At 41.8% G+C, this 25158-nt stretch overlaps 1 protein-coding gene across 1 annotated transcript in view; it reads left to right on the top strand.

Moving 5' to 3' along the window:
* Positions 1 to 25158, top strand: part of LOC110492868 (cadherin-23) — a 588267-nt gene that overhangs the window by 251654 nt on the left and 311455 nt on the right. Inside the window, exons 10-11 of the mRNA XM_036946709.1 lie at positions 8372 to 8484; positions 10906 to 11094. Coding sequence (XP_036802604.1) covers positions 8372 to 8484; positions 10906 to 11094 — 302 coding nt within the window. The remainder of the gene's footprint in view (positions 1 to 8371; positions 8485 to 10905; positions 11095 to 25158) is intronic.

The following is a 25158-nucleotide window of genomic DNA, read 5'->3' as shown; positions in this document are numbered from 1 at the left end:
CCCCCTAATATGCAACTTTTCAGGGAAGTTAGGAACCAATTTACACAGGCAGTTAGAAAAGCTAAGGCTAGCTTTTTCAAACAGATATTTGCATCCTGTAGCACAAACTCAAAAAAGTTCTGGGACACTGTAAAGTCCATGGAGAATAAGAGCACCTCTTCCATGCTGCCCACTGCATTGAGGCTATGAAACATTGTCACCACTATAATTGAGAATTTCAAGAAGCATTTTTCTATGGCTGGCCATGCTTTCCACCTGGCTACCCCAACCCCGGTCAACTGCCCTGCACCCCCCACAGAAACTCGCCCAAGCCTCCCCTTTTCTCCTTCACCCAAATCCAGATACCTGATGTTCTGCAAGAGCTGCAAAATCTGGACCCCAACGAATCAGCCGGGCTAGACAATCTGGACCCTCTCTTTCTAAAATAATCTGCCGCAATTGTTGCAACCCCTATTACTAGCCTGTTCAACCTCTCTTTCGTATCGTCTGAGATTCCCAAAGATTGGAAAGCTGCCACGATCATCCCCCGTTTTAAAGGGGGAGACACTCTAGACCCAAACTGCTACAGACCTATATCTATCCTACCCTGCCTTTCTAAAGTCTTCGAAAGCCAAGTCAACAAACAGATCACCGACCATTTCAAATCCCACCGTACCTTCTCCGCTATGCAATCTGGTTTCCGAGCTGGTCATGGGTGCACCTCAGCCACGCTCGAGGTCCTAAACGATATCATAACCGTCATCGATAAGAGACATTACTGAGCAGCCATATTCATCGACCTGGCCGAGGCTTTCGACTCTGTCAATCACCACATTCTTATCGGCAGACTCAACAGCCTTGGTTTCTCAAATGACTGCCTCGCATGGTTCACCAACTACTTCTCTGATAGAGTTCAGTGTGTCAAATCGGAAGGCTTGTTGTCCAGACCTCTGGCAGTCTATGGGGGTGCCACAGGATTCAATTATCAGGCCGACTCTCTTCTCTGTATACATAAATAATGTCGCTCTTGCTGCTGGTGATTCTCTGATCCACCTCTATGCAGACGACACCATTCTATATACTTCTGGCCCTTCTTTGAACACTGTGCTAACTAACCTCCAGACGAGCGTCAATGCCATACAACTCTCCTTCCGTGGCCTCCACCTGCTCTTAAATACAAGTAAAACTAAATGCCCGCACCTGCCCGCCCGTCCAGCATCACTACTTTGGACGTTCTGACTTAGAATATTTGGACAACTACAAATATCTAGGTGTCTGTCTAGACTGTAAACCCTCCTTCCAGACTCACAGTAAGCATTTCCAATCCAAAATTAAATCTACAATTGGCTTACTATTTCCCAACAAAGCATCCTTCACTCATGCTGCCAAACATACCCTCGTAAAACTGACCATCCTATCAATCCTCGACTTCGGCAATGTTATCTACAAAATAGCCTCCAACACTCTACTCAACAAACTGGACTCAATCCAATTTGTTGAGGAGAGTGTTGGAGGCTATTTTGTAGATGACAGTGCCGAAGTGCCATCCGTTTTGTCACCAAAGTCCCATATACTACCCACCACTGCAACTTGTACGCTCTCGTTGGCTGGCCCTTGCTTCATACTCGTCGCCAAACCCACTGGCTCCAGGTCATCTACAAGTCTTTGCTAGGTAAAGCCCCACCTTATCTCAGCTCACTGGTCACCATAGCAGCACCCACCTGTAGCATGTGCTCCAGCAGGCATTGGAAAGCAGGCATATCTCACTGGTCACCCCCAAAGTTAATTCCTCCTTTGGCCGCCTTTCCTTCCAGTCCTCTGCTGCCAATGACTGGAACGAACTGCAAAAATCACTGAAGCTGGAGACTCTTATCTCCCTCACTAGCTTTAAGCACCAGATGTCAGAGCAGCTCACAGATCACTGCACCTGTACATAGCCCATCTGTAAATAGCCCATTCAGCTACCTCATCCCAATACTGTATTTAATTTATTCATCTTGCTCATTTGCACACCAGTATCTCTACTTGCACATTCATCTTCTGCACATCTATCACTCCAGTGTTTAATTGGTATATTGTAAATAATTTGCCACCATGGCCTATCTATTGCCTTACCTCCCTTATCTTACCTCATTTGCACACACTGTATATGTACTTTTTTTTACTGTATTATTGACTGTATGTTTGCTTATTCCATGTGTAACTCTGTGCTGTTGTATGTGTCGAACTGCTTTGCTTTATCTTGGCCTAGCCTACCTGGTTAAATAAACCTCTGGGATAGGCGGGACGCTTGCGTCCCACTTGGCCAAGAGCCAGGGAAAATGCAGAGCGCCAAATTAAAATAAAATACTATAAAATTCAAACTTTCATTACATCAAACATATAAGATACCAATTAAAGCTACACTTGTTGTGAATCCAGAAGACATGTCAGATTTCGAAAATAATTTTCTGCAAAAGCATAATCTGATGATAGCAAAACAGTAAACAAAGAGAGAAACCATATTTCAAACCTGCAGGCGCAACACAAAACACAGAAATAAAATATAAATCATGCCTTACCTTTGACGAGCTTCTTTTTTTGGCACTCCAATATGTCCCGTAAACATCACAAATGGTATTTTTGTTCGATTCATTCTGTCAATATATATCCAAAATGTCAATTTATTTGGCGCGTTTGATCCAGAAAAGCACAGCTTCCAATTTGCGCAACGTCACTACAACATATCTCAAATGTTACCTGTAAACTTTGCCAAAACATTTCAAACTACTTTTGTAATACAACTTTAGGTATTTTTAAACGTTAATAATCAATCAAATTGAAGATGGGACTATCTGTGTTCAATACAGGAAGACAACAAACTGATGCTACTTTTTGAGTCAAGAGCCTCTCTCAAAAAGTATACTTCAAATGACACTCATTCAAGATGGCCATACTTTTTCATTACACAAAGGAATAACCTCAACCAATTTTTAAAGACTGGTGACATCCAGTGGAAGCGGTAGGAACTGCAAACAAGTCCCTTAGAAATCTAGTTTCCCAGAATTAGTCATTGAATAGACAGTGAACATAAAATACATATCTGAATGGTTTGTCCTCTGGGTTTTGCCTGCAGCATAAGTTATGTTATATTCACAGACATGATTCAAACTGTTTTAGAAGTTTCTGAGTGTTTTCTATCCAAATCTACTAATAATATGCATATCTTCTATTCTGGGGATGAGTAGCAGGAAGTTGAATTTGGGCATGCTATTTATCCAAAAGTGAAAATGCTGCCCCCTATCCCGATTAAGTTAAATAAAGGTGAAATAAATAAAATAAATAAACTTGTAAGTAAGCATTTCACGGTATGGTCTATACCTGTTGTATTCGGTGCATGTGACAAATAACATCTCATTTGATTTTATAACATTCACAGAATGTTTTTGATAACAATTAATTGTTTCTTAAAAAAGTTTAAAATGAAATATCATTGCAATGTTGTCCTAACATTTACTAAATTGTTGTGCACAATATCTGCAACAACCACCACGTAACATTCCCCCAAAGTTTTCATTAAGTTTCCAGGTAACGGAATAACACAATGTACCATTCATGTTTTCCCAGCAAACCAAAATTGGTTCTGTGCAGGTTCACAGAACATTATTTAGGTTGTGGCAAATGGTCTCATAAGACAAAAACTGTCCAGTCGTGCTGATGAGTATGCAATGTTTGTATAAAATATTTGTATGATGTTGCTAGAATGTTACCAGAACACATTTTGTCTGTTCCTTAAAGGTTCCCAGAATGTTTCATTAGGTTATGGCAACAGTCGAGTTGGAACATTGTGGGGACATCACAAAATATGTTTCCCAAAAAACAAAAAAAACTGTCAAGTTGTGTGGATGATTATACAACATTCATGATCTGAAAAACAAAAGTGATCCTAGATCAGCACTCATAGTCTTGGATACCTTGTAAATATGGGCCCAGAAGTATGTAGCATATAAAGAGGATGGGTGAAGTGATAGTGAAGAACCATGTTAACATTATTTCCCTGTCTAAGCTTCCCTGGTGGTGCAGAGGATAAAAGCCCTGGGGTGGGAACCAAACATTGCAGGTTCAAACTCCACATATGAAGTGTTAAAAGTATGGTTGCGTTTGTATGATTAGGTGATGGGGAGGTCTTGGGCTGGCATGGTTACACGTGGTCTGCGATTGTGAGGCCGGTTGGACATACTGCCAAATTAAACAATGTTGGAGGCAGCTTATGGTAGATAAATTAACATTCCTGCAGTCAGCATGCCAATCGCATGCACCCTCAAAACATCTGTGGCGTTGTGTTGTGTGAAAAAACTGCACATTTTTATTGTCCCCAGGTATACCAGTGTAATGATCATGCTGTTTAATCAGCTTCTTGATATGCCACACGTGTCAGGTTGGATGGGTTACCATGGCAAAGGAGAAATGCTATCTAACAGGGATGTGAAGAAATTTGTGCATTTTAGAGAAATACGCTTTTTGTGCATATGGAAAACAGGGATATTTTATTTTAGCTCATGAAACATGGGACCAACACTACATGTTGTGTTTATAGTTTTGTTCAGTATACAACATTTTCTAAATGTTATTGAAATGTTCTGAATAACTCCAAGATATCGTCAAGTGCATATTGCGTGAACATCAATGGGATATTATGTTAAACCAAAAACTAATGTGCTATGAACATCATAAAAACAGACATTTTGAACTTGTTGAACATTATGGGGATGTTCTGTGCAACCTTAGTGAATGTCACAATAATATTTTTGAAACATTAAAGCGCCAATAACAAAGTGTTCTCCCCACCATTAATTCTAGCAAAAAGCTGAAGGGTGGGTCTGAAAAAATTGAACAACTCAAATTCATAGACAGAGCCATGGATGCAAAGACTGACCATCCAAGATATTAACATTATAGTTTAAGTCATGTTTTTAGACGATATAGGGTTTGTTTACATTTACTTTGTTTTCAAACATTGGCATAAAACAAGCTTATATTTGGGGTTCTGATGTGGTACAACAATATGTACTAAGCTCATGAGGCTTTACATTTACACTTCCCTTTTTCCAAATTTTGTTACATCATTTTTCTAAAATGGATTACATTTTTTTTAATCCTCAATCTACACACAATACCCCATAATGACAATGTGAAAACACGTTTTTAGAATGTTTTGCTAAAGTATAAAAAAACATGAATTTACATAAGTATTCAGACTCTTTGCTTAAGTACATCCTTTTTCCATTGATCATTCTTGAGATGGACTCCAATCAAGTTGTAGCAACACCTGTGGTAAATTCATTTGATTGGACATGATTTGGAAAGGCACACACCTGTCTATTGTGGCAGACCAGGGGGTTTGGTATAGACGTTTACACACATCAGACACGGACATAGTATAATTAGCTAGATTTCAAGGGTGTTTATGAAATAATAAATCAAAAAGAAAAGGATAGGTCTCCCCCATGAGACCCTCTCCGGGATACTGTCTCTTCGGGGCTATGGGTCTTGCTGTATCCTATCGGGCACACAAACTCAACTCCCTAGTCTTAACTCGGGTAACCGTCTCTAACTACATGGAAGTCACCTCACTTCCCCCAGTCCTCCCTGTGTGCTCTTCTGGCAGCGTTATGGGCCTTGTACAGCTGGTGAGCAATCCGCCCTTAATTACTCACCAGCTCCCAATCAGCAACAATTAGTCCTGGCTGGAGAGCACGTCGAGACCTGGCAAGGTCCAGCAGATGGAGCCATCGCCTCGTGATGTATACTCCATCTGTTACCAGGCCTCGACGAGTCTCCCCGTGGTGGCTGACCTGCTGTACGCCACACTATAACAGTCCCACAGTTTATTTGATTTGATGTCAGAGCAACAACCAAGCCATGAGGTCAAAGGAATTGTTCGTATAGTTTCGAGACAGGATTGTGTTGAGACCAAGAACACAGTGGCCTCCAACAGAAGGACAACCATCTCTGCAGCACTTCACCAGTCAGGCCTTTGTTAGAGTGGCCAGACAGAAGCCACTGCTCAGTAAAAAGGCACATAAACAGCCCGCCTCGAGTTTGCCAAAAGTCATATAAAGGACTTTGAGACCATGAGAAACAGGATTTTCTGGTCTGATGAAACCAAGATTGAACTCTTTGACCTGAATGCCAAGTGTCACATCTGGAGGAAACCTGGCACCATCCCTACAGTGAAGCATGATGGCATGGTGGCAGCATTATGCTATGTGGATGTTTTAAGCGGTATGGACTGGGAGACTAGTCAGGATAGAGGCAAAGATGAACAGAGCAAAGTAGAGAGATCCTTGATTTAAACCTACTCCAGAACACTCAGGACCTCAGACTTGTGCCTTGGTTCACCTTCCAACAGAATAACGACCCTAAGCACACAACCAAGACAACACTGGAGTGGCTTAGGGACAAGTCTCTGAATGTCCTTAAGTGGTCCAGCCAGAGCCCAGACTTAAACACGATCGAACATCTCTGGAGAGACGGTGAAAATAACTCTGCAGTAACGCTCCCCATCCAACCTGACAGAGCTTGAGAGGATCTGCAGAGAAGAATGGGAGAAACTCCCGAAATACAGGTGTGCCAAGCTTGTAGCTTCCTACCCAAGAAGACTCAAGGCTCTAATCGATGCCAAAGGTGCTTCAACAAAGTACTGAGTAAAGGGTCTGAATACTTATGTAAATGTGATATTTCAGTTATTTATTTTTAATGAATTTGCCAACATTTCTAAAAAACAGTTTTTATTTTGTCATTATAGGTTATTGTGTGTAGATTGAAGAGGGGAAAAAACAATGTAAAGGGGTCAGAATGTAAAGCGGTCATTTCCAAATGCAGAAGTTATATTCTTGAAGAATTATTGGGTATTATTAATTCTAAAAATGTAAGTAGCAACTACAGATTCTTTCCACTTTAACGGAATGTCCTGAGCAACTCCAGTCCTCAGTAAGTCCTCAGTAAGCACAGACTTTTTGGACTTATTTTTTTGGTGCAGTCCAGACCAGCCTGTATTTCCACGGACATAGTTTTTTGGTCCGGACCAAATCTAAACAAATCATAGACGTCTATAAATTACATATTTTCAACTTTCATTCAGAACCGAAAATGAACCTAACTTTTCAACGTCTGGAAGAATACGTATTTTAGACGTCATTTCAATGTCATTTTGCTTACCGGGACTATTCTTGTAGGGGCGGTAATTTCTTGTCTCACCTAGGGTGACAGAAATTCCAGGACCGGCCCTGTCTGGGAACATTGTTGAATGTTGTTGAAGCTGAATGCTTTTTAGAATCATAGAATCATCCACACAACTGGGTAGTTTTTGTATTTTGGGAATATATATTTTGTCATGTCCCCACAATGTTCTCACCAAACTGTTCCTACAAGCTAATGAAACAATCTGGGAACCTTTAAAGACAGATTAAATGTTATTTCCAGGAACATTCTTGCAACATCAGGCAAATGTTTTATACAAATATTCTATAATCATCAGCACGACAGGAGAGTTTTTGTGTCATGAAAACTTTCACATAACCAATTTTGGTTTGCTAATTAGTATATAAAGGGGGAGATTGGATAGTATGGAAGGAGGATGGGCAGAGAAGGCAGGCGGATAAGTGCAATAATTAATTTCCAGTGTGAACGAGGGAGCTAGAGAGAAAGAGAGATACAGTTTGTGGAAGATACACACACTGAAATTGTTCTAGTGGATTGAAAGCAGTCAACACACAATGCTATGAGTCCCAAGTAAGCACCATATTCCCTACATAGTGCACTACTTTTGAACATTTAGCAGATACTTTTAGCCAAAGCGACTTACAGTAGTGCATGCATACATTTCCATATGGAATCAAACCCACAGCCATAGTGTTGCAAGCGCCATGCTTTACCAACTGACCCACACAGGACCATGGAAGAAATTAAGAGGCTGATGGAGGAAGTAGAGGTGAAGAGCAGAGAGCAGACTGACAAATTAGATAAAAAGATGCAGGTGGACAGAGGTCAGAGGGGAGCCCTGGACTGGTAGAGAGATAGTGCTTTGGCATGGACCAGCCACTGTATTATATAAGACACTCTGTCACACACACATATCACACACACACACGCACACAAACACTTCATAGAGCACCTCCACCTGTCCTACTAATCCTATGGATACCTCTACCCAATAGGCATGTTTAATAATTTACCTGATGAGGATCACTGACTCTCTCTCTCCCTCTCCTCTCTCTCCCATCAATTCCCTCCTCTCTCACCCTCTACATTAATATTCTTCTCTCTCTCCTCCCTTTCCTAACTTCTCACCTCTCTCCCTCACTCTCCCCCTCTCCTTTACCTCTTTCCGCCTCTCCTCTCATTCCTCCAGGCAACACCAACAGCATATTTGCTCTGGCCTACATCAGTGGCTCTTTGACTGTGAATGGACAGCTGGACAGAGAGAACCCCCTCTACTCATCCGGATTCACTCTAACCGTCAAGGTCTGTCCATCTGTGTCTGTGTTTGTGTTTAGGCCTGGGAGTAATGAGAGACCCAAACTAAGCATATATAGCTACACTACCAACTCTACATTTTATTTAGTTGTAAACCCTCACAGTTACACACAGTACATATATTATGAATACTGTATGCTGGTACAGTATAGAATACATCATCAATACTTAATTAAATGCATTGGGAGGTGAGGTATAATCTTCCAGTTGTGCATTTCATCACCCCAACCTGAGGCATGTTATGACAGAGAACAGCTAGTCTTCCTTGGGAACAACCTGGGATGATGAAGGAATAGATGTTCTTATCAATTTCAGAGTGGGGAGCAGGTGGAGGGACTTCTGGTGAAAGGCCAGTTTTGTCAGAGTGAATGTTGATGACTAGCCTCGTACTACCACACTGATCTCGCGAGCTTACAAATATATGTTTCACAAAACATATGTATCTAAGCTCGCGAGATCAGTGTGGTAGTACGAGGCTAGTCTATGACTGCTTTCCTCCAGAACCTGTAGTCTGCTTTAGACTCACAAATAGATAGATGACCTGTACAAAAATATTCAGGATTAGACAAACTGAAATATGTTTTTGTTTGTTTCAAACATGTGTGTGTTAGAGATTACTTATTTGAAATTATTTCACAATAAAATAATCTAATATTTTCGGGGTACTCTAATACTCTATTCGCTTTACAAATCAGAATGATGCGAAATGCCACAACATCAGACAGAGAGAGTGCAGTTGTTTTCAGTGTGCTATAGGGGTAGCGTTTGGCTAACAGTAGCCTAGGCTATCAGCAACAGTAAAACAGAAGTCTAATGTTCGTCATAGAACTGATTCTGTTTCAAAAAAGATTTTCTGGGTAGTGTTTTGCATTGATCTCTGTCAGGTCTTGTGGACCCTCTGTTGGTGCATGCTTGTAGGGTAATCACTATTTGCAGTGGGGAAAATCGAATACTGTTGTCAGGGCTGACCGGAGGGCTAAATGTGCTAGCAATGATAGTAAAATGCCTTTTCATGTGAAACGCAACCCATATCCCATGAAATAAAAAGAAAATAAAGCAATCACTTTGTTCATCCTCAGAACTGTAGGCTATGGTGAACAATGTACTCGGGAGCAGCAGTCTAAGGCGTTACTACAGTCCCTGCTTTGAATCCATAGGCTGGTACACAATTGGCACAGCTTTGTCTGGGTTTGGCCGGGGTAGGCCGTCATTGTAAATAAGAATTTGTTCTTAACTGACTTGCCTAATTAAATAAAAGTTAAATATATATATATATATATATATATATATATTTTAAAGCAGCAGTATCTCAATGCGCCGTACATAAACACAACATTCTAAATTTGTTTTATTAATTTAAGGATTTCAAATGTCATGGTATAGGTGACTCCTGTAACATAAAGTGTCTTAATATGGTGTTGAGCCAGAACAGCTTCAATGCACTTTGGCATGGATTCTGCAAGTGTCTAGAACTCTATTGAAGGGGTGTGACACCATTCTTCCATGAGAAATTCCATAATTTGGTGTTTTGTTGATAGTTGTGGAAAACACTGTCTCAGGCACAGCTCCAGAATCTCCCATTAGTGTTCGATTGGGTTGCGATCTGGTGACTGAGATGGCAATAGTATATCATTTACATCGTTTTCATGCTCATCAAACCATTCAGTGACCACTTGTGTCCTGTGGATGGGGGCATTTTCATCTTATGGGGGCATAGCCATGGTAGGTAACACAATGGCCTGCCCAGCATTTTTATTCATGACCCTAAGCATGATGGGATGTTAATTGCTTAATTAACTCAGGAACCACACCTGTGTGGAAGCACTTGCTTTTAATATACTTTGTATCCCTCATTTACTTATGTATCCATTATTTTGGCGTGTGTGCGTGTGTGTGTGTGTGTGTGTGTGTGTGCGTGTGCGTGTGCGTGTGCGTGAGCGACCATAAAGGGTTCTTCAGCTTATCCCTTTAGAAGAACACTATATGGTTCCGGATATAACCTTTTCATCCAACAACGAACCCTTTAGAAGCCTTTTTCTAAGAACGTTGGTAATATGATGAGAGCAGGGAATTCCATCAAATCTTTTTGGATAATATATTCCAACCTTGATCTTTATTCGTAATTGAAATCAACCATTACAGCAAACTAGGAGAAAATTCATAGACCAAAATAAAGAAAATATTCCCCCCAAAAATCGAATAAGATATGAATTTCCCCTTTCCCTTTCCCTACCACATACTATCTCTATCTTTCTCTCTAGGTCTCTCGTTCACACTGGAAATTAATGATTGTACTTCTACTTATCTGCCTGCCTTCTCTGCCCGTCCTCCTTCCATACTCCCCTCTTCCTTCCTTCCTTCCCTACCTCCCTCCCTCTCCCCCTTTCTCCTCCTCCATTCGTCCCTCAGGGCACAGAGTTGAATGATGACCGTACCCCGACGGATGCCTCGGTGATGACCACCTTCACCATACTGCTGATTGACAAGAACGACAACGCGCCCAAGTTCAACAGCTCTGAGTACCGAGTGCGTATCACTGAGCTGGCCCAGGTGGGTTTCGCCCTACCCCTCTTCATCCAGGCTGAGGACAAGGATGAGGTGGGTCACCATCACCAATCATACATTCCTTAAAATAAAGGGTATCACTATATTTGACAGTGTCAGTTTGACATGGAAGTGACAGTGATAAGACCTGTCAATAGACCTGACATGACCGCATTCACTCTACACAAAAGTCAAGGTGCAAGATGCTACCAAATAAGGATCTTGAGAGCAATGCTAGGGGAACCCATTTTAGGGTCTCTGAAGAAACATAGACGGGTTGGCTAACAACATCCCAAAAATGATGCGCACATCACGATGTGGACGGAAGGTGTGATTTGTTATGATTTTGAACCGTCAGATAGCTAGCAACAATGACTAGAAGCTGCCTTGCATGGAATCGTAGGTGGCTTGTTTCAGCTCGTTGTATCTTCTTAAAATTTTCACAATTTAAACTTCTTAAAAATATTCACATTTTAATGTCACATGCACAGTGAAATGCCTTTCTTGCAAGCTCTGAACCCAACAATGCAGTAATCAATAACAATATAATACTAAAAATAACATGCTTTTGGGTCCTACTGTGTCTCTGACAATGAATGGCCGACAAACCTAAATAGAAACAGATAATTGTGCACGACTTCAGAATTACTTACTAAAACTGTTGTTTCACCAAGGTTTGTATTATTATATTTTGTTAGGCTCTTACTGTAGTACTGTAGGCCACTCCCAACCAATCACATTGTACAGCGCCTGAGTGGCCAGCTGTGTTGCTACAGATGCTGGTTCAATACCTGTGTTGTCCTCTAAAAACATAAATGAATAATTACACTGGGGCAAAAAAGTATTTAGTCAGCCAACAATTGTGCAAGTTCTCCCACTTAAAAAGATGAGAGAGGCCTGTAATTTTCATCATAGGTACACTTCAACTATGACAGACAAAATGAGAAAAAAAATCCAGAAAATCACATTGTAGGATTTTTAATGAACTTATTTGCAAAATATGGTGGAAAATAAGTATTTGGTCAATAACAAAAATGTATCTTAATACTTTGTTATATACCCTTGGTTGGCAATGACAGAGGTCAAACGTTTTCTGTAAGTCTTCACAAGGTTTTCACACACTGTTGCTGGTATTTTGGCCCATTCCTCCATGCAGATCTCCTCTAGAGCAGTGATGTTTTGGGGCTGTTGCTGGGCAACACGGACTTTCAACTCCCTCCAAAGATTTTCTATGGGGTTGAGATCTGGAGACTGGCTAGGCCACTCCAGGACCTTGAAATGCTTCTTACGAAGCCACTCCTTCGTTGCCCGGGCGGTGTGTTTGGGATCATTGTCATGCTGAAAGACCCAGCCACGTTTCATCTTCAATGCCCTTGCTGATGGAAGGAGGTTTTCACTCAAAATCTCACGATACATGGCCCCATTCATTCTTTCTTTTACACGGATCAGTCGTCCTGGTCCCTTTGCAGAAAAACAGCCCCAAAGCATGATGTTTCCACCCCCATGCTTCACAGTAGGTATGGTGTTCTTTGGATGCAACTCAGAATTCGTTGTCCTCCAAACACGACGAGTTGAGTTTTTACCAAAAAGTTATATTTTGGTTTAATCTGACCATATGACATTCTCCCAATCTTCTTCTGGATCATCCAAATGCTCTCTAGCAAACTTCAGACGGGCCTGGACATGTACTGGCTTAAGCAGGGGGACACGTCTGGCACTGCAGGATTTGAGTCCCTGGCGGCGTAGTGTGTTACTGATGGTAGGCTTTGTTACTTTGGTCCCAGCTCTCTACAGGTCATTGACTAGGTCCCCCCGTGTGGTTCTGGGATTTTTGCTCACCGTTCTTGTGATCATTTGACCCCACGGGGTGAGATCTTGCGTGGAGCCCCAGAGGGAGATTATCAGTGGTCGTATATGTCTTCCATTTCCTAATAATTGCTGCCACAGTTGATTTCTTCAAACCAAGCTGCTTACCTATTGCAGATTCAGTCTTCCCAGCCTGGTGCAGGTCTACAATTTTGTTTCTGGTGTCCTTGGCCAAGACCAAAGAGCTGTCAATGATGGAGTTTGGAGTGTGACTGTTTAAGGTTTGTGGACAGGTGTTTTTTATACTGATAACAAGTTCAAACAGGTGCCATTAATACAAGTAACGAGTGGAGGACAGAGGAGCCTCTTAAAGAAGAAGTTACAGGTCTGTGAGAGCCAGAAATCTTCCTTGTTTGTAGGTGAGCAAATACTTATTTTCCACCATAATTTGCAAATAAATTCATGAAAAATCCTACAATGTGATTTTCTGGATTTTTTTTCTCATTTTGTCTGTCGTAGTTGAAGTGTACCTATGATGAAAATTACAGGCCTCTCTCATCTTTTTAAGTGGGAGAACTTGCACAATTGGTGGCTGACTAAATACTTTTTTGCTCCACTGTATATATAGCAAACTGGCTTTATTTACAAATTAGTAACAATATCTCACCACATGTTCAAGAACGGCCTTTTTCTCGCTAATTTTACGTGATTTGAAAGCGAAATCATTTCCAAAATATTTAAGGGGCATTGCACTAAATACACTGCCTTGCGAAAGTATTCGGCCCCCTTGAACTTCGCGACCTTTTGCCACATTTCAGTCTTCAAACATAAAGATATAAAACTGTATTTTTTTGTGAAGAATCAATCACAAGTGGGACACAATCATGAAGTGGAACGACATTTATTGGATATTTCAAACTTTTTTAACAAATCAAAAACTGAAAAATTGGGAGTGCAAAATTATTCAGCCCCCTTAAGTTAATACTTTGTAGTGCCACCTTTTGCTGCGATTACAGCTGTAAGTCGCTTGGGGTATGTCTCTATCAGTTTTGCACATCGAGAGACTGAAATGTTTTCCCATTCCTCCTTGCAAAACAGCTCGAGCTCAGTGAGGTTGGATGGAGAGCATTTGTGAACAGCAGTTTTCAGTTCTTTCCACAGATTCTCGATTGGATTCTCGATTGGCCATTCTAACACCTGGATATGTTTATTTTTGAACCATTCCATTGTAGATTTTGCTTTATGTTTTGGATCATTGTCTTGTTGGAAGACAAATCTCTGTCCCAGTCTCAGGTCTTTTGCAGACTTCATCAGGTTCTCTTCCAGAATGGTCCTGTATTTGGCTCCATCCATCTTCCCATCAATTTTAACCATCTTCCCTGTCCCTGCTGAAGAAAAGCAGGCCCAAACCATGATGCTGCCACCACCATGTTTGACAGTGGGGATGGTGTGTTCAGCTGTGTTGCTTTTACGCCAAACATAACATTTTGCATTGTTGCCAAAAAGTTCAATTTTGGTTTCATCTGACCAGAGCACCTTCTTCCACATGTTTGGTGTGTCTCCCAGGTGGCTTGTGGCAAACTTTAAACAACACTTTTTATGGATATCTTTAAGAAATGGCTTTCTTCTTGCCACTCTTCCATAAAGGCCAGATTTGTGCAATATACGACTGATTGTTGTCCTATGGACAGAGTCTCCCACCTCAGCTGTAGATCTCTGCAGTTCATCCAGAGTGATCATGGGCCTCTTGGCTGCATCTCTGATCAGTCTTCTCCTTGTATGAGCTGAAAGTTTAGAGGGACGGCCAGGTCTTGGTAGATTTGCAGTGGTCTGATACTCCTTCCATTTCAATATTATCGCTTGCACAGTGCTCCTTGGGATGTTTAAAGCTTGGGAAATCTTTTTGTATCCAAATCCGGCTTTAAACTTCTTCACAACAGTATCTCGGACCTGCCTGGTGTGTTCCTTGTTCTTCATGATGCTCTCTGCGCTTTTAACGGACCTCTGAGACTATCACAGTGCAGGTGCATTTATACGGAGGCTTGATTACACACAGGTGGATTGTATTTATCATCATTAGTCATTTAGGTCAACATTGGATCATTCAGAGATCCTCACTGAACTTCTGGAGAGAGTTTGCTGCACTGAAAGTAAAGGGGCTGAATAATTTTGCACGCCCAATTTTTCAGTTTTTGATTTGTTAAAAAAGTTTGAAATATCCAATAAATGTCGTTCCACTTCATGATTGTGTCCCACTTGTTGTTGATTCTTCACAAAAAAATACAGTTTTATATATTTATGTTTGAAGCCTGAAATGTGGCAAAAGGTCGCAAAGTTCAAGGGGGCCGAATACTTTCGCAAGGCACTGTATGTCGCTGACTTGGGAAATGTTCCCGTTGTTCTGTTCTTCGTGCCAGTCTGCCCATTCAAGCTAAAGCAATTTAGCTAATAATGGCATCTTTGTGCTTTCATTAATAAAATAATGATAAAAATACTCTTTCAAAATGCCGATGTTTATTTAGTTATGGATCGATAGCAAAGTACTATGGGAATAAATTTCACTGAATTACAGAAATATCATCCAATCCGCCATATGTAATTATTGGTGTACTCACGTCATATTTTTCGCCTACCGTAGGCGACATGAGTCTCACTAGTATTGAGTAATGTGTTGTTAAAAGTGGTGTAGTTCTTATTTATTTAAAGAGCTTATAAGCAATAGCCTACAAATATTTAGCACTGTTTCACACTGCTCTGAGACACGCACAGGGACTGGTCTTAATGAATCAATGAGATTTTTATTTTCACTGAATCTCCGTTTGGGTATTGGTTAGACTAGGAGTAGAAAATTAGTTTCCCGCAGGACACTGGATTATTTTTGCTAAATAGCCCAGTACTGCACTCCTAACCATCAGGTTGTACAGCTCCATATTTTCTGCTCCATCCTAATGGGAACCCAGAGGGTTTTTAGTTTTCCTTGGAATAGAAAGACTATAATATTAATAAAATTAATCCCAAACACTAAAAGTAATTGGAAAGGTAGATACAAATTATTTGTGACATTGTGGTTACAATAAAGAATGTAAACAAGATGTAAACAAGATGCTGTGCTTTTATTTACGGTAGTGATGGACAGCTGGTGGCATTTTGAAAACAGGTTTTCAAACACTTGTAGCCCAGTTAGCAGGACAATAGACCCTTTATAGCCTGGCTACTGTAGGTGTGAACATCCCCCTACCTGCAATGCATTCTATGCTTAAGTACTGTGAAGTGTTACATTTCTAACTCAAAACTACAGTACAGCATTTCTTCATCAAGTTCTTTATGCTTTCATTAATAAAATAATGATAAAAATACTCTTTCAAAATGCTGATGTTTATTTAGTTATGGATCCATAACGAATTACTATGGAAATAAATATCAGTGAATTGCATACATTTTGGAAAACAGTTGTCTATTGAAGGTAAACAAATTGTTGCTTACTGGAAAATACACTTTCAAAGACACGGTCACGTTGTATAGCGCCATTATGGCTATTAGCAGGGCTACATTTAGGCCTTTATGGGTGGCACTCACTCTTCTTCTAAAAACATAAATAAATGTTTTGGCCTTTACAATTTATTTTGACGTTTATTCAGATTATAATCGCTCTCTTTCATTTAAAAAAACCCGAAATAACCTCCAAAATATTGCTATATATTATCAAGTTGATTACACAGTCATATAGCCGGCACCTACATAAAGCTGAGTGAATCACTTTGGATCAAAATAAATAAGTACCAACATTATTTCCTATATTATTTAATAAATAAATGTTTTGGTTATCCTGACCTGGACACCATGTACAATATTATAATAGCCCATTATGGGCTATTAGCAGGACAGTATTCATTTACCAACTCCTCTCTGTATTTTGATACTTTGTGGATGGGGGCTCTGGATTGGAAATGCGCTGCTACAGATGCAGGTTCGATTCCCGTGCCGGCCGCCACCAGGAGTCCCATGAGATGGCTTTGGTTTTAATTTAGAATCCTCCAACCCTCTATATGTAATTATTGGCAGAGAGTCATGTCACATTTTTCCATACACTGTAGGCCTACCGTTAGGCGACATGAGTCTCACTAGTGTTGAGTAATGTGCTGTTAAAAGTGGTGTCGGTCTTCTTTATTTAAAGAGAATATTGAAGTATTGAAAAAGCCTACAACTATTTTAGCACCGTTTCATGCTGCTCTGAGACTAGCATGGGAGCTGGTCTTGATAAATCAAAGAGATTTTTATTTTCACTTATTCTTCGTTTGGGTATAGGTTAGACTAGAATTTTAAAAAATGAGGGTGCAGAAATGTTATACTCTTAGTGTAACCTTTATTTAACTAGGAAAGTCAGTTTAGAACAAAATCTTATTTACAAGGACAGCCTCCTCCTTCCTCCCCATTGTGGAATTGAACCCCGGTCTCCCGCGTTCCCTGCCCGCACGATATGGGGTTTGTTTAGCTATATAGCCCAGTACTGTACTGCCGACCGTCATGTTGTACAGCGCCATATTTTCCGTTCCGTCCTTACGGAAACCCAGAGGGTTTTTGTTTTTCTTTGAATATAAACATCATAATATTTATCAAATTAATTAAGCAAGAACCAATCAAAAGTTTGGACACACCTACTCATCCCAGGATTTTCCCCAGAAATAAAACTATTTTCTACTTTTTTAGAATAACAGTGAAGACATCACAACTATGAAATAACACATATGGAATCAGTTAAGAACAAATTGTTATTTAAAAGGATAACCTACTCCTTCCTCCCCATTGACGAATTGAACCCCGGTCTACCTCGTTCCCACATTCTCTAGTACAGCCATTATTGAAGGTACTTGAGGTCAAGTCTAGACATGGCCTGCTCTCCCTTATGTCAGGAATTAGGCACTTTCCCATGTTTACTACAGTATGTATTGTAGGCTATGTTTACTTGTCAGACTGCACAGTAGCCTAATAAACAAATGCAGGTGGCTTATATATTCAAAAACCTTTAAATGCTGTATTATCCAAATGTGAAAGCATATACCCTATAGTACTGTATCTCTTCATCAGCATATTTATGCTTTTGTTAATAAAATATTGATAAAAATACTCTTTCAAAATGCAGATGTTGTTTTAGTTATGGATCCTTAACGAATTACTATGGGAATAAATATCACTGAATTACAGAAATACTGGAACAAAGTTGTCTAAAGGCAAACAAATTGCTGCTTACTGGAAAATACTCTTTCAAACAAACATGGTCACGTTGTACAGTGTCACTGTTAGCAGGGCTACATTTTGGCCTTCATAAATATTATTTTGGCCTTTATTCAGATTACGTCTATTTCAGCACCGTTTCGCGCTGCTCTGAGACAAGCATGGAGAAACTAAATGTTCAATTATTGCTGGAGTGTCATGTCATTGGAATTTTTATTTATTTATATACTGTAGGCCTACCGTAGGCAAAATGAGTATTGCTTACACTACAATTAGGGTGTGGAAATGTTATGCCCCTTAGATATTCCTCTGTTATGCTTTAGACTACTACCGATCGTCACATTGTACAGCACAGTATTTTCCATTCCATCCTAACGGAGACCCTGAGGTTTTCGTTTTTGTTTTTCCTCGGAATAGAAACACCATAATATTAATAAATTAATTAAGCCACATTTCTTAAAATCAATCCAATGAATTACAAAAAAAGGTTTTAAATGATATAATAATGCCAATATGGGAGACTATCAAATGCTTCTTAAAGTTGCCCCCTGGAGGTCAAACTTGCATTAACGTAAAAAATGGCTGACAATTATATAGCGTGCCATAGAATGCTGCCCACAAGGTGTGCTGCAGTATGACTCAAGTTTTAAAGGAGGAACCTTTGTAGAGACAAAATTCAACTGAGATAGTCCGTGAAGTTGTTTTCTGAGCTATTTAGTTAGCTATTTAGCAGTCTTATAGCTTGGAGATAGAAGCTGTTCCTGTTGGTGTCAGACATGATGCATCGGTACCGCTTGCCGTGCAGAAGCAGAGAGAACAGTCTATGGCTTGGGTGGATGGAGTCTTTAATGATTTGGGGCTTTCCTTTCACACCGCCTGATATAGAGCTCGGCCTCAGTGATGTACTGGTCTGTCCACACCACCATCAGTAGCTCCATGTGATCGAGGGTGGTGTTATTTTCATACTAAGCAGGGATATAACCAGCCAATATGCTCTCAATGGTATAGCTATAGAGTTTTTGAAGATTTGAGGGCCAATGCCAAACCTTTTCAATCTCCTGAGGATGAAGAGGCTCTATCGCGCCTTCTTCATGACTGTGAACGTGTGTGTGTGGACCATTTTAAGTCCTTAGTGATTTGGACACAGATGACCGTGAAGCTATCGACCCACTCCACTGCAGCCCCGTCGATGTGGATAGGGGTGTGCTCGCCCCCCCCCCCCCCCCATTTCCTGTAGTCCAAGATCAGCTCCTTGGTCTTATTGACGTCGAGGATGAGGTTGTTATTCCAGCACCACACTGTAAGGTCACTGACCTCCTTCCTATAGGCTGTCTCATTGTCGCCGGTGATCAGACCTACCACCGTTGTGTCGTCAGCAAACTTGATGATGTTGGAGTCATGAGTGGCCACACAGTCATAGGTGAACAGGGAGTACAGGAGGGGACTAAGCACACACGCCTGAGGGGCCCCCGTGTTTAGGGTCAGCGTGGCGGAGATACTGTTGCCAATCCTCACCCCCTGGCATCGGCCCGTAAGGAAATTCAGGATCCAGATGCAGAGAGAGGTGTTCAGTCCCAGGGTCCTAGCTTCGAGGGGACTATGGTGTTGAAAGCTGAGCTGTAGTTGAAGGACAGCATCCCCACATACGTAGGTGTTCTTTTTGTCCAGGTGGGAAAGGGCAGTGTGGAGTGCGTTTGAGATTGCATCATCTGTGAATCTGTTGAGGCTGTATGCAAATTGGAGTGGGTCTAGGATTTCTGGGATAATGGTGTTGATGTGAGCTATAATCAGCCTTTCAAAGCATTTCACGGCTACAGACATGTGTGCTACAGCTCGGTAGTTATTTAGGGAGGTTAACTTAGTGTCCGTGGGCACAGGGACTATGGTGGTCTGCTTGAAACATGCTGGTATTACAGACTCAGACAGGGAGAGGTTGAAAATGTCAGTGAAGACACTGGTCATCCGTCTGGCCAGCAGCCTTGTGAATATTGATCTGTTTAAAGGTCTTACTCACTGGCTGCGGAGAGCATGATCACACAGTCGTCCAGAACAGCTGATGCTCTCATGCATGTTTCTGTGTTACATGCCTCGAAGCGAGCATAGAAGTTATTTAGCTCCTCTGGTAGGCTCATGTCACTGGGCAGCTCTCGGCTGTGCTTCCCTTTGCAGTCTGTAATAGGTTGCAAGCCCTGCCACATCCAACGAGCGTCGAAGCCATTGTAGTATGATTCGATCTTAGTCCTATATTGATGCTTTAACTGTTTGATGGTTTGTCAGAGGGCATAGCTTCATTTCCTATAAGCTTCTGGGTTAGAGTCCCGCTCCTTGAAAGCAGCAGCTCTACCCTTTAGCTCAGTGCAAATGTTGCTTGTAATCCATGTCTCTCTGACATTTACAATATTGTTTCAATATTAAACATTTAATCTCCAGCTGTCCCATGGTAATGAATGTGTAGGGGTCGGGGGTCAGGATGAGACAGACCGGCAGGCAGCGTTTCTCAGCTAGTCGAAATCATGAATCTGATGTCATGTCTGTGCTAATATGGCAAACATTTGCTATAGTCGCTAACCAACAACTGTAGCAATGTATTTGAGAGACAAGTGCTCATTGTGCAAATGTATTTATGTTTTCAATAAACATTTGAAGACTAGATACAGTTTACATGTTGTTACCAGTCAATGGTGTCTGTTTTGCTCCATAGTTGTGCACACATAGGTTTTGTTTCTGAACAACCAACCCGTCTATACATGGAATGGTTCTTTGACGAACCATACAAAAATCCCAAACCAAAAATGTTTGGGCCCTCCAGGACCAGATTTGAATAGCCCTGCTGTAGGGTGTTGAACCTTATTTGCATATTTTGCAGGGTGCCTTTTGAGTGAATTTTAAAGTTACCAGTACCACCCATGACTGTGTTTGCTAGTGACAGAGAGATGGTTGTAGAATTCATTCAATATTCAGTCCAGTGGCCTTCACCAAGTGAGTTCCCAACTGAATATAGTTTAGGAGGTCTTCTTTTAATGACCTAGTTTTACCCTAATAAAGTGGCCTGAAAATCCTTGTTTACAGAATACATCAGGTCTGCAGGTCACATTATGATGGCTTGCAAAGTGATGTGTAATTCCTATTGGAATCCAGCAAGAGTGGGGATAACCAACATTTAGAATTGTTATTCACCGGCAACCTACATTCAGAAAGACTGCCAGAGTTGAGAAGACTAAGGTATGAGAGTGCCTTAAACATTTAAAATAGAACAACCATTTCAGTAACGGGTGCAATAAGTAAAAATGTAAGTTATTTCTATTTGAGTAGCATACGATCAATTAATAAATCATTAGACAACGGGTGGGTCTAATCCTGATGCTGATTGGTTTAAAGCACATTCCAGCCGGTGTCTGCTCCACAAGTTACCACCGGCTAAATCTATGATGTTAAAAAGCCTATTTACTCTATTCCATCTGCCTGCGCAATCCACTGTCTCATCAGCACAGCCAGGCAAATTATAAACTCCACTATAAAAAGCATCTAGACATTATCTCACATTTCATTTAGACTAACATTTTGTTTTCAACAGTGGAGATTTGTATAAACCTTGCCATCCGTCTCGGACATTGCAACAGTGTTTCAATATTCAAATTCGATCTCCAGCTGTCCCATAGTAATGAATGTGTACAGTGGCTTGCGAAAGTATTCACCCCCTTTGCATTTTTCCTATTTTTTTGCCTTACAACCTGGAATTAAAATATATATGGTTCTATGGACAGATACTCCAATTTCTGCTGTGGAGTTTTGCAGCTCCTTCAAGGTTATCTTTAGTCTCTTTGTTGCCTCTCTGATTAATGCCCTCCTTGCCTTGTCTGTGAGTTTTTGTGGGAGGCCCTCTCTTGGCAGGTTTGTTGTGGTGCCATATTCTTTCCATTTTTTAATAATGGATTTAATGGTGCTCCGTAGGATATTCAAAGTAAAGAAAAAAAAGAAAAAAAGAGTCTATATACATGGTGTGCAAAAGGCATGAGGAGGTAGGCGAATAATTACAATTTTGCAGATTAACACTGGAGTGATACATGATCAGATGGTCATGTACAGGTAGAGATACTGGTGTGCAAAAGAGCAGAAAAGTAAATAAATATAAACAGTATGGGGATGAGGTAGGTCAATTGGGTGGGCTATTTACCGATGGACTATGTACAGCTGCAGCGATCGGTTAGCTGCTCAGATAGCAGATGTTTGAAGTTAGTGAGGGAGATAAAAGTCTCCAACTTCAGCGATTTTTCGTTTTTTTCGTTCCAGTCACAGTCAGCAGAGAACTGGAACGAAAGGCGGCCAAATGAGGTGTTGGCTTTACGGATGATCAGTGAGATATACCTGCTGGAGCGCGTGCTACGGGTGGGTGTTGCCATCGTGACGAGTGAACTGAGATAAGGCGGAGCTTTACCTAGCATGGACTTGTAGATGACCTGGAGCCAGTGGGTCTGGCGACGAATATGTAGCGAGGGTCAGCCGACTAAAGCATACAGGTCGCAGTGGTGGGTGGTATAAGGTGCTTTAGTAACAAAACGGATGGCACTGTGATAAACTGTATCCAGTTTGGAAGCTATTTTGTAGATGAAATCGCCGAAGTCGAGGATCGGTAGGATAGCCAGTTTTACTAAGGTAAGTTTGGCGGCGTGAGTGAAGGAGGCTTTGTTGCGGAATAGAAAGTCGACTCTAGATTTGATTTTAGATTGGAGATGTTTGATATGAGTCTGGAAGGAGAGTTTACAGTCTAGCCAGATACCTAGGTACTTATAGATGTCCACATATTCTAGGTCGGAACCATCCAGGGTTGTGATGCTAGTCTGGCATGCGGGTGCAGGCAGCGAACGGTTGAAAAGCATGCATTTGGTTTTACTAGCGTTTAAGAGCAGTTGGAAGGAGTGTTGTATGGCATTGAAGCTCGTTTGGAGGTTAGATAGCACAGTGTCCAAGAAAGGGCCAGAAGTATACAGAATGGTGTCGTCTGCGTAGAGGTGGATCAGGGAATCGCCCGCAGCAAGAGCAACATCATTGATATATACAGAGAAAAGAGTAGGCCCGAGAATTGAACCCTGTGGGACCCCCATAGAGACTGCCAGAGGACCGGACAACATGCCCTCCGATTTGACACACTGAACTCTGTCTGCAAAGTAGTTGGTGAACCAGGCAAGGCAGTCATTAGAAAAACCGAGGCTAGTGAGTCTGCCGATAAGAATATGGTGATTGACAGAGTCGAAAGCTTTGTCCAGGCCGATGAAGACAGCTGCACAGCACTGTCTTTTGTCGATGGCGGTTATGATATCGTTTAGTACCTTGAGCGTGGCTGAGGTGCACCCGTGACCGGCTCGGAAACCAGATTGCACAGCGGAGAAGGTATGGTGGGATTCGAGATGGTCGATTGTTGTTGACTTGGTTTTCGAAGACATTAGATAGGCAGGGCAGGATGGATATAGGTCTGTAACAGTTTGGGTCCAGGGTTTCTCCCCCTTTGAAGAGGGGGATGACTGCGGCAGCTTTCCAATCCTTGGGGATCTCAGACGATATGAAAGAGAGGTTGAACAGGCTGGTAATAGGGGTTGCGACATTGGCGGCGGATAGTTTCAGAAATAGAGGGTCCAGATTGTCAAGCCCAGCTGATTTTTACGGGTCCAGGTTTAGCAGCTCTATTAGAACATCTGCTATCTGGATTTGGGTAAAGGAGAAGCTGGAGAGGCTTGGGCGAGTAGCTGCGGGGGGGGGGGGGGGGGGGGGGGCTGTTGGAGTAGCCAGGAGGAAGGCATGGCCAGCCGTTGAGAAATGCTTGTTGAAGTTTTCGATAATCATGGATTTATCGGTGGTGACCGTGTTACCTAGCCTCAGTGCAGTGGGCAGCTGGGAGGAGGTGCTCTTGTTCTCCATGGACTTTACAGTGTCCCAGAACTTTTTGGAGCTAGAGCTACAGGATGCAAATTTCTGCTTGAAGAAGCTGGCCTTTGCTTTCCTGACTGACTGTGTGTATTGGTTCCTGACTTCCCTGAACAGTTGCATATCGCGGGGACTATTCGATGCTATTGCAGTCCGCCACAGGATGTTTTTGTGCTGGTCGAGGGCAGTCAGGTCTGGAGTGAACCAAGGGCTATATCTGTTCTTAGTTCTGCATTTTTTGAACGGAGCATGCTTATCTAAAATGGTGAGGAAGTTACTTTTAAAGAATGACCAGGCATCCTCAACTGACGGGATGAGGTCAATATCCTTCCAGGATACCCGGGCCAGGTCGATTAGAAAGGCCTGCTCGCAGAAGTGTTTTAGGGAGCGTTTGACAGTGATGAGGGGTGGTCGTTTGACTGCGGACCCATAGCGGATACAGGCAATGAGGCAGTGATCGCTGAGATCCTGGTTGAAGACAGCGGAGGTGTATTTGGAGGGCCAGTTGGTCAGGATAACGTCTATGAGGGTGCCCTTGTTTACAGATTTAGGGTTGTACCTGGTGGGTTCCTGTGTGTGAGATTGAGGGCATCTAACTTAGATTGTAGGACTGCCGGGGTGTTAAGCGTATCCCAGTTTAGGTCACCTAATAGAACAAACTCTGAAGCTAGATGGGGGGCGATCAATTCACAAATGGTGTCAGGGCACAGCTGGGAGCTGAGGGGGGTCGGTGGCAGGCGGCAACAGTGAGAGACTTATTTCTGGAGAGAGCAATTTTTAAAATTAGTAGTTCGAACTGTTTGGGTATGGACCTGGAAAGTATGACATTACTTTGCAGGCTATCTCTGCAGTAGACTGCAACTCCTCCCCCTTTGGCAGTTCTATCTTGACTGAAAATGTTATAGTTGGGTATGGAAATCTCAGAATTTTTGGTGGCCTTCCTAAGCCAGGATTCAGACACGGCAAGGACATCAGGGTTAGCAGAGTGTTCTAAAGCAGTGAGTAAAACAAACTTAGGGAGGAGGCTTCTGATGACATGCATGAAACCAAGGCTATCAAAACTGGTCGCCTAGAGCGTTGGGGACAAAGAATAAAAGGAGCATATTTCTGGGCATGGTAGAATATATTCAGGGCATAATGCGCAGACAGGGGTATGGTGGG

The sequence above is a fragment of the Oncorhynchus mykiss genome, chromosome 16, assembly GCF_013265735.2.
Source record: "Oncorhynchus mykiss isolate Arlee chromosome 16, USDA_OmykA_1.1, whole genome shotgun sequence".
Classification (NCBI taxonomy): Eukaryota; Metazoa; Chordata; class Actinopteri; order Salmoniformes; family Salmonidae; genus Oncorhynchus; species Oncorhynchus mykiss.
This window is presented reverse-complemented; position numbering and strand designations above follow the sequence as displayed.